Below are 10,196 nucleotides of genomic sequence, written 5' to 3' on the forward strand. Positions count from 1 at the left end.
ATAAGGCTAAGCTGCGCCCGGGGGTGGGTGGGTGTCTCACAGCAATATGTGGCCCCAGGCAGAGTAGGGTTGGCGGTGGAGACACAGGCTGAATGCTGAGGACCAACCAAAATCCCGATTGTGAGCCTCCCTTTGCTCTGGGACGGCCCTTTGGTTCCTCACTGGTTTCTTGATGGCACCCACCAGGTGCCATCTAATTCCTTGCGGGTGCTGGCAGGGCTGGCCCCAGTTCCCCACACAGGATATTTCTGCATAGGTCCACCCGTCAGCGTCTGCCCAGGGCCACGCTCCAGGCCAGCCCCCTCTGCACTCGTGGTCCAGGCTTCTCTGTGGGAAATCCTGCCCAGGCTGGCAGCCCACAGGGCAGGGTGCCCTGGGGAAAGTGGCTGTCAACCTCCCAGTCTGGCAAATGGCCAGTGGCACCAGCCTGAGAGGCTATCAATGCCTGAGAGGCTGCATGCAGCTGCCCATGGGCTCCTCTGTGGTGTGGTGGTTGGCAGTGGGTTGGCTGCCCTGAAGGCCGTCGACCCATCTGCACCTGGACTGTTAAGCATGGAATTGCCTTGGCCTCACAGGGAGCCGCGTGACCTGCAGCTGCTGGATTGTTTGGGGAATTGATTTCCCAGGGGAATAAATAGCAAGTGCTCCCCTTGCCAGGCTGCCAGCTGCAGGAGCAGTGCAGACAGGAGCAGACGCCTCTGTGCCATCCATGGCTAGCAGCGGAGTATGACACCAGAGTAGCCTCCCCCAGGGCCCTGTGAATTGGGACTGAAAAGCTAACTCCAGCCCATGGGGGGAGGAGGGGCGCAGATGGGACTGGTCTCAGTTTGCCGCACCAATGGCTGGCGCTGCCCTCCTCACACGGGCAGTGGAAGCACTGTCTGCACCATAGCCCGGGCACGGCCAACCCCTCCTGTGCCTTGATCGGTTCCTGGTGCAGGGACAGAGGGGCTGGAAGGTGGATTCAGTGTGAATTAACCAAGCAGCCAGAGGAGCAGAGAGGGGAAGGGGAGAAGGAGGTCAATGGGGCCAAGGCTGCTGGTGGTAGGGCCTGCAGAGAAGGTGTGCAAATATGAGGGGCACGCCCACTCCAGCGGCAGGCAGAGAGACACCAGGCCCAGGGGGGCCAGGTTTCAGGCCTGTTCCTCTCATCTGTGTGGGGAGGGCTCCACGGGACAGCGGCCGTGCTGCGGCAGGCAGGACGCAGCGCTGCCAGTGTGCCCTGTGCAGGGCCCCTTGTGGCAGGGAGGGTCCAGCGAGTCATGGCCCCTTCCTGGCTGACACATAGTGCCCCTGCTGCTTGCCTGGCGGCTGCCCTGTGCCAGGCCCCAGCGTTGTGTTTCCTCCAGCCCCCATCGCCGCTCAGTGAGGCTCCCGCTGTCCTTGCTCCAATTGCAGCCACTCGCCTCTCCCTGCTGAGCGGGGCTCAGAGCTGGCTGGGGTCGTTCCCCCTTCTCGCTGGGTACCCCTGAAAGAGGCTGGCTTTGGCCAGCTTCCAGCAGCAGGTGGAGTCAGACTCCAGCCCCCTTCTCCCTCTGGCCCCTCCTCAGGGAGCCTCCCCTGCAGCTGGCCACTTTCCAAGCCATGGGGGGAGGGTCTAGCTGAGCAGGTGAATATTTAACCGGAGAGCCGCACTTGTTTTGCTTGGGCAGCTCTAGGCTGGTTGGGGGTGGTTCTGGCTGGAGAAGGGGGCCGCTGGGCAGCCGAAGAGCTGCAGATTTCACGCTGCGGAGGAGAGCTGTGGGATGGAGCCGGAGCTGGGGCAGCAGCCCAAGGTGGGCGCAGGAGCCAAGCCGCTACATCTAGCTGCTCAGTAAGCCGGAGAGTCCTGGGAGCTAGTGGGGGGGCGCCCCATCTCTCGCGGGCCACCGGGGGACTAAGGGTGGTCAGTGCACCCCGTCCTGGTAGGGGGAAAGGACCACAGGCCCCTTCAGCCTAGGGGGGCCCTGGAGTCTCCTATTCCTCCACACCCGGTGCAAGGGTTCCGTTCCCTCCGGCAGTGGAAGGGTGAACCACATACCTGGGCAGCTGCGTCTGGCACATCAGACCTCAGCATGCTGCAGCTGGTGAGGGGCTGCGGGGCGCTGGAGCCCAGAGAGAATGAGCCCAAAGCCTGAGCGGCTGCACGGCCCAGTGAGCCAGCCCCCGGCTCCCCCACAGCTCTTGGGGCTGCCAGAGCCCCTGCTCCCCACACTGGTTGTTTTCCCCAGGAGCCCAGCAGGCGAACAGGAGGATTCCATGGACAGGAAGGAAACATGTCTCCGGGTGGTGGTCAGGTGAGGGGGCAGGGACAGGCCTGGGGGAGCAGGGGGGGCACAGACCAGGGTTGGGACTGGGGGCGGTGGGGGTCACTCAGAGGATGTAGGTGCTACAGGAGGCTGAGCAGCAATCCGCCCACACAGCACAAGGGGCCCAGACGAGATTGTGGGTGAGGGAAGGGGTGGGGGCCGAAGGAGGAGGGTGGCTGAGGGGTGCATGAGCTGAGGCCGGGTTTAGGGGCTGGCACCTGGGACCAGGAGGGTGCCCGCATGGTGCATGATGCCTCTCCCTTTGGCTAGGGTTCGGCCCCTGACCTGCCAGGAGCTCCGCAGAGGGGACCAGCGTGTGGTGCACTGCCTTGGGGACAACACCATCTACGTGAGTGCCCCGCCCTGGAGGGGCCAAAGCTGGGCACTGGCCTGTCTGGGCCCGATGCTGAGCCAGCTCTTCTCTCCCCGTGCCAGGTGAATGCGGCCGGGCAGGAGGCGGCCTTCAGGGCAAGTGCAGCGTTCGATGCAGGCACGTCCCAGGAAGGGCTGTTTGAAGGCAGCGGGATGAAGCGACTCATAGAGCTGGCAGCAAATGGGTGAGGCTGAGGCAACCCTGCGTGGAGAGCATGGTCCCCCTCCACACCCCCACCCGTAATCCCCACCCAGCCATGCACATGCTCCCTCTCCCCCAGCCCCCAATAGCCCCCAGCCGGGCGTGCACCTGCTCCCCCGCCCTTGCCTGTAACCCCAGCCAGCCACATGCCTGCCCCCATGCCTGCTCACCCCACTGTGGCCTCCTTCCCAGCAGCCAGCTGCAGCTTCCTGCCTCCACACGCCTCCGGGCACAAGCACCCAGCAGCACCCACTCCCCAGGAACCACCCGCAGCATCCTCCTCACACCAGCGCGCGCCCACAGCCGTGCACCCCTTCCCCTCCGCGTGCGCTCAGCACCGCCTTGTGCCCAGCTGTCCGACCACAGTGCAGGTCTGCATTCCCTGGCTCCGCCACGAGGGGGCGCCTTGCACCCTCCCAGGAAGGGCGCAGGTGCTCAGCGGCTCTTTGCCCCCTCGCCCAGGTTCTCCTGCACTGCCTTTGCCTTCGGCCAAACAGGCTCTGGAAAGACCTACAGCTTGATGGGACCCTTAGCTCAGGTGAGAGACCCCCCTCGGGGGCAAACCCGCGGCGGCGCGGAGCAGGTACTTCAATCAATGCCTTACTGCGCCCCCTGGATCTTGAGCCCCCCCTCTCCCAGCAGGGGGCGCTGTGGGGAGCGGGGGAGGGCGTGGCTGTGGGGGGAGCTCCCCTCTACCCCAGGCCTGGCCTTTCCCAGCAGGGGGCGCTGTGGGGGGGGGAGGGCGCTGGCTGGGGGTGGTTCTCAGTTTCCTGCTGCAGGGGGTGGAAGCTCAGGGCACCCAGCCATTGGCCTTCCGAGACTTCTCCCCTCTCTGCAGAGCGAGGGCCAGCCGGTGACTCCCTACCTCATGGGGCTGATGCAAAGGGCCTTTGTGTGTCTCCTGGAGCAGACGCAGTGCTACAGACCCGGCCTCGTGCTCAGTGCCTCCTATGTGGAGATACACAATGAACAGGTAGGGCCACCCCCATCACCCTGCCTGGATAAAAAGCTGCAGCACCTAGCACCCCCAGCCCAGGAGCAGGGCCGGCTGATGGGCACCAGACAGACCTGTCCCTGCCCCCCATTACCTCTCTGCCACAGCCCTTCCTGCTCACTCACGTCCTCCTGGCTTTCTGGGCTCCATTCCCACCTGCCCCGGCACCTCTCCTCTGTCCAGGTGAGAGACCTGCTGAGCCCAGGGCCACCCAGGCCCCTGCCCGTGCGATGGAGCAAAACCAGGGGCTTCTACATTGAGAACCTGCTGACCGTGGAGTTTGGGAGCCTGGAGGCCATCATGGACCTGCTGGAGGAAGGTACCGCATGGGGCATCTCCAGTCTTGCAGGGCGCTGGGGAGGGGCAGAGGCGGGACCCCTGGTGAGTGGAGACCCCAGGGCTCTGCAGCCCATGGGCAATGAGCCCAGTGCCCAAGGGGCCCCTGGAGGCCAGGTGGGAAGTGAATTCCCTTTTGCTGTTCCTGGTGATGGGGAGCTCACCACATCACTCCCATGAGCAGACCCTGGCACAGTCCCGCCCTCCCTGGTGCCGAAGCGTCCCGCCTGCGCCAGGGCATCACTCTGGCTTCGGCCACCAGCTGTTTTCCAAGGCAGGACTGGCAGCCTGGGGGCCCAGGCAGCAGCCAGATGGGAGCAGCCCGTGCTGGCCTAGACCCTGCCGCTGAGGGAAGAGGCTCCATCCCTATTCCTGGAGCTGCAGAGGGGCCCCCCGTAATGAGCTCAGGACCCTGGGACCGCAGGTTCTGCAGGAGAGTGAGGCCCAGCGCCAGGGGGGTCAGGGGCTGTTTAAGCTTTTTGCCTGGCTCTGACCTGCCTGCACCTCCCACTCCCAGGCACCCGACGGCGGCGGAGCGCTGCACACGTGCTGAATGGGCACTCGAGCCGCAGCCATGCCCTGCTGACCATCCGCATCCACCGCAAGGCTGTGAGTCACTCACGGCCCCGCACGCGGGGCCTCGGGGGCCAGGGCACATCCCACCCTGCTCCCAGGGGCGCCAGCTGCGTTGGCAGCTTGTGGGAGGGTCCTACGGGCACACAGGGAGGCAAGTGGGCACTGGCCTGAATGGCTTTGATTTGCTACTGCCCTGCCCACCCTGCAGGGGCAGCTCCAGGCAGAGGGGGCCCAATGGGGAGTTCTGGGGCAGACTCCATCATGGGGAGCCCTTGGAATATTTGGCAGCCAAAGCCCTTGCCCTTGTTCTGCTGCTGGGGGGCTGCTCTAGGCTGATGCCTTTGTGAGCCAGCCTGGTGCTTCTCCCTTCACTGGACTGGCTAGGGCCTGCACTGGAGACCCCAGGATTTCCAATGGTGGGGCGGGGGCTGGGAGGGTCCCTGAAGGCCCATGGAGCAGGACACCTGAGAGCTTCAGTCCCTCCCCTTCCCCGCAGCTAAGCCCAGACCCCAGCTCCTGCCAGCAAGGCGTGCTCTGCTTCGTGGACCTGGCCGGCAGCGAGAGGGTGAAGGACACCGGCTCAGCTGGGGAGCGCTTAGTGGAGGCCAGCAACATCAACCGCAGTCTCCTGGCTCTGGGTAAGGCCCCTGCAGCCGGGCCAGAGAGAGGGGCCAGGCTGGCATGGCGACAGGGAGCGGGCACCCCCAGCTGGCTGCAGGCTCGGCTGGGCCTTGAGGCTTGTCTGTGTGCTCATCATCTGGAGCAGCGTCACCTGAGAGCCCAGGCAAGTGACGGCCTGTCCTCCCCGCAGGGCACTGCATCTCTCTGCTGGTGGACCCCAGACGGAGGCGAAGTCACATCCCGTACAGGGACAGCAAGCTCACCCGGCTGCTGGCGGAGTCCCTGGGCGGATCTGGGATCACGCTCATGGTAGGAGCCTGGCCGCCCTCTGCATCTGGGGAAGGGCTGGGTGAGGGCCTGGAGCCGCGGCCCCACAGGTGCAGACCTGGGACAGGAGCAGGGGCCTGTCAAAATCACATTGCAAGGCTGTGGCCAAGCAAGGAATGGAACCCAGGAGTCTGGGATTCCAGTGCTGGAGCTGGCTAGCCTGGGGCCGGGGGGAGAGACTCACCAGAGCCCTCTCTGCTGAGGGCCCCGCTGGGAGCTGCTCCTCAGCCTCGTCCCTTGTCCGGCAGGTCGCCTGCATCTCCCCCTCCTCGCGCTGCCTCCCGGAAACACTGCGCACGCTGCGCTTTGCCAGCAGGGCCAAGAAGGTCACCACCAAGCCTGTGGCACACAGGGTAAGGCAGAGAGCTCCGAAAACAAGGAGGGGCACGCGGGGCTAGACTCGGAGCCCAGTGTCTTGCCTCTGACAGCGGCCAATGCCAAGTGCTTCAGAGGGAACGAACAGAACAGGGCCATTGTCAAGTGATCCAGTCCCCGGCTCCAGTCCCAGCCTTTGGTGGTTTAGGGACACCCAGCGCATGGAGTTGTGTCCCTGCCCAGCCTGGCTGACAGGCGTTGATGGATCTAGGCTCCAGGAACTCCTCTCGTTCTGGTTTGGACCCAGTTATACTCTTGGCCTTCACAACATCCAAACATATGAGTTCACTGCACCCCCAGGGCAGGGCCCTTGTGGTCAGGGCCCCCTCCCTGATCTGTGGGGCCTCCCCTCTAAGCCTTGTGCCTTTGATTTCCCAGGTCTCCCGGGAGAAGCTGCTGCAAAGTTTGGAGCAAGAAATCCAGGCCCTGCGGGAGGAAAACCTCTCCCTGCGCCAGCAGCTGCGTCTGCCCAGGATACGGGGCGAAAGCCCAGCCACCCACACACCCCCCACCCGTGCGTGCTGCTGGGGGGCAGGGCTGGGGGTTAGAGGGACCCAGGGATGCCCTGGAGGACAGGAGTGGGGAGCCTGCGGAGGGGCACCAGGGGCTTGTGCATCAGAGATGTATGTGACCTGCCACCGCCCAGGCCCTGGCCCAAGTGCAGATGCAGCAGCTGGGCTCCAGTTGTCACCCATCTCCTCTTCCTTGCAGAGCTGCCCGAGTGCCAGGGAGAGAACTGTGCCCCCGGGCAGAGAGGGGCCCCAAGGAGAGCACCCGGCTCAGCCAGGTGCAGCCTCTCTGGCCTCCTACAGGACTTTGTGCTGGAGAACGAGCAGCTCAGGTAGCAGCAGGACGTTCCCCCTCCTGGGCTGACCCCTGGGAGACTCAGCTCCTGGCTGCGGGGGCCAGCCCCAGGCCTCCCTCGAGCCCTGACGTGCGGGTGAGCCCCGGGCATGGCCTGGTACCTGGCACTCAGGACAGCGGTCACTGGAAAAGCGATGCCCCCCTACGCACATGGGGTGGGCAGAGCCGAGCCGCGTGTTCCCTAGCCACCTCAAACCAGCCACTACCCCACAGCACTGCGACTCTCCCAGGCAGCGAGGCCCTGCCCAGCTCCTCTCCGGCTGGGCTCAGGGAAGGGGCACCCCTGCCCCATTTCCCTAGGCAAGTGCCTTTCCCCTGGCCTGGGGGCAGCAAACGGCTGGGAGCCGCTACTCCGACCAGGTCCCAAGCCAGAGACGCCCCCACCTCGGCCCAGGGGCTCACCCTCAGGCCAGGTGGCTGAGCTCTCCCCTGGCACGGACTCACCAGCAGCTTTACAACTCCCACCGCCCGTCCCTGCCTCTTGCCGCAGAGGCTCCCTGCCATGCCCGGCTCTCTGGGCGACTCCCAAGAACCACCGCCGACCCTTCCCCATGCCTGGAAGCGCCCCCAGCAGCCCGCGGCTGCCCCAGCTCAGTCACCCGACCAGGAAGGGGGCGCAGCTCAGCTGGGCCTGGAACCCCGAAAGGTCAGCACTGCTGGGCCAGGTGAATGAGCCAGATCTCGCTCCTCCCGGCCCTCACAGCCGGCGAGGGGTTGCCCCAGCGCACTACCCAGAGGGCAAGGTGAGCAGGGCAGCGCTGGGCCCTGTCCATGTGCTGAGTCTGGCCTGGCACAGGGCAGGCTCCCTGCATGGGGGAGCCCTGCTACAGTCTGGGTGAATGGACAGGGTGGGGCCCAGCATCCACGTGGGACGGGGAGGCATTTCTGAGTCACCTGGAGGACTGGGGGGGAGGGTCCGGGCTCTCAGTGCTGGGTGTGGGGGGGTGCTGAGCATGCAGGGGACACCTGACGTGTGCTGGGTGCATGGGGGGGGTACTCAGCATGCGTTGGACATGCAGAGGGATGCTCAGGGTGAGGGGCTCTCTGCAGGGCATGGTAGAGCCGAGACCCGTCCCTGAGGCTAATGCTTGGGTTACTCATGGGCCACGGTCCCCAGGGCAGGTGCAGTCCCAGGCCTGGCAGAACAGCCGCACCCGGGGAGCCCTTGCTGGAATTCCTGCTCCAGGCAGCTTCTCAGCCAACCGCTGGCCCCACCCGGTCCCTGGAGCTGCTGGCTGGGGGAGTGACCTGCCCATCAACATGGTGACACCCCCCCCCCCCCAGCCCTCCTGAGTCCCACCCTGCCAGGTCTCTCCCCACCCCAGCTGGCTCTTTCCTTGCTGGGCACCGTAGCTGGGAGGGCCCAGTTCCTCAGGCATATTGGGATGCCTGGGACTGCCCCACTCCCACTTGTCTCATTTACGTTCCAGGCACCTGGAGCCCCCCCTGGCCTTCAGCAGCTGGGGCCACGACAGACGCTCCCGCGAAGCCGCCCCCGGCTCCTGCAGCATCCAGGCCCCAACCTGCCCCCGCCCTGTCCCCGGCGCAGCCCAGTGCGGCCACGTGAGTCTCCTTTTCCTGTCTGACTTGGCGCACGAGGCCCTGACCCCTCATGTGTCCTGCATGCTGGCCTGTCAGCCCAGGGGAGCCACCGCCCCAGGGGAGCCACCGCCCCAGCGTCTGGGCTGGCTCTGGCTCTGCCCGGGGGAATCTGGCTGACAGGTGCTGTGGGGCCCAGCTCAGCACAAAGGGCAGAGAACAGATGGGCCATGAGGCCTGAACTCCAGCCTCCACCCTGGCCCTGGAGCCCCAAGCCGTGCGCGGAGCTACGCCCCAGCACACTGAGGGTGCTGTGCCGGCCGGACGCCTGAGACACGTCCCCTCCCGTGCTCTTCTTCCTCTTGCAGACGCCGGCTCCTGTCCACGCCTGCCGCTGCCCCTGCTGCTGTGCTGTCCGGCCAGCCCACGCCACCCCCTGCCAGCGCTCCCAGGTACGGGCCACCCCCTGCAAGGCTGGCTGGGAACAGGAAGCTTTCAGCCTAAGGGCTCTGCTTGTCCTTCCAGCTGCTGAGGGAGCTGCCCCCATGGGAGGTGCTCGCTGCCGAGAGCAGTTCCAGGTTCCAGGGGGTCGGGCAGGGCAGTGCGTGGGAGGACCCGGCTCCGCTCTGGCCCCAGCAGCACCCTGTGGCTCCCTGGCTACTCCGTGGGAAAAGGTGAGAGTCAGCAGCCTGGGCCCAGGAGCGAGTCCCCCAAGACAGGGCAGGGGCTCAGGGCACAGCGGGAGGTGACCCAGGGAGAGGGTGGGAGGCCGTAAGGTGGGGCGGCCGTGGCCAGATTTGATGTGGGCCCCAGACTCACTGCACATGCAGCTGCCTCTAAGCTGCAGGAGCTGGCAGGTTAGTGGCCTCCTGTGCTCCATCTGGGCCACCAGCCCTGGCCCCAGCCCTCAGCACAGGCCTCGCTTGCACTGCAGGGGCCTGTGCCGAAGGAAGAGCTCCACTGTCTTGTGTCTGCTCCTGGGAGACACCCGGCAGCAGGGCCCTGAGCCTCCCCCCGGCCTGGAGGGGCAGGTTGCACCGTCGGCCCCGCCCCTGCCAGGGCAGCCAGACAGCAGCGCAGGGCGCCAAGGTAAGCAGCTGAGGTTTCCCTACTGGATCTCTGGCCACGCGGGCTGGAGGGGTCAGAACTGGGGTGACTATCGGGGGCTCTCGACCGTGCAGATACTGTGAGCCTGGGACAGGAGAAGCCTTTCCCAGCATGGTTTGCACAATGGGAAATGTGGGGCAGAGGCTCCCTGGAAGCCATGTCTCCATGGAGCTGAATCAGTGGGGGGAGGGAGGAGCTCCTTAGCTTTGGGGCCCATCCCAGAATCGTGTCCCTTCTCCCAGCTCCAGCTCCCTGACACCCGCTGCAGCCAGAGGGGAGCGGGGCTGAGCCCAGGGCGGGGGGCACGAATCGCTCCTGTCCTGTGCGGCCAGCAGCAGGCGCTGACCCGAGCTGCGGCTGGGGGAGGTGCTGGACTCCATCGCTACCGCCTGCGGAACCAGGGCTCAGCTGCACCAGGGACGCCCGGGACTGACCCCGCACGTGCCCCACGCCAAGGGACCAAGTGATCTATTAACCCTCCCAGTGCCGTGATGGAGCACCCCATGGCCTGGTGCGCGGCAAGGACACAGGGCCCCAGTCCCCTGCAGGCTGCGGGGAGGCAGGTGGGGCCTCGCCGGGGCATGGCATGCACAGC

The 10,196-nt window shown here is 65.9% G+C and overlaps 1 protein-coding gene across 1 annotated transcript; it reads left to right on the forward strand.

Annotated features, from left to right (window-relative positions):
• Positions 1-2,100: 2,100 nt before the first annotated feature.
• Positions 2,101-10,034, forward strand: KIF12 (kinesin family member 12). The gene is made up of 17 exons (XM_077836920.1): positions 2,101-2,276; positions 2,559-2,637; positions 2,724-2,845; positions 3,325-3,400; positions 3,701-3,835; positions 4,040-4,175; positions 4,710-4,801; positions 5,265-5,406; positions 5,580-5,698; positions 5,965-6,069; positions 6,470-6,605; positions 6,803-6,932; positions 8,386-8,518; positions 8,863-8,946; positions 9,020-9,168; positions 9,429-9,583; positions 9,934-10,034. Exons 1-17 carry the CDS (start codon positions 2,101-2,103, stop codon positions 10,032-10,034), a joined length of 2,070 nt encoding a protein of 689 aa, XP_077693046.1.
• Positions 10,035-10,196: the final 162 nt, after the last annotated feature.

This window comes from Eretmochelys imbricata, chromosome 17 (assembly GCF_965152235.1).
Source record: "Eretmochelys imbricata isolate rEreImb1 chromosome 17, rEreImb1.hap1, whole genome shotgun sequence".
NCBI lineage: Eukaryota > Metazoa > Chordata > Testudines > Cheloniidae > Eretmochelys > Eretmochelys imbricata.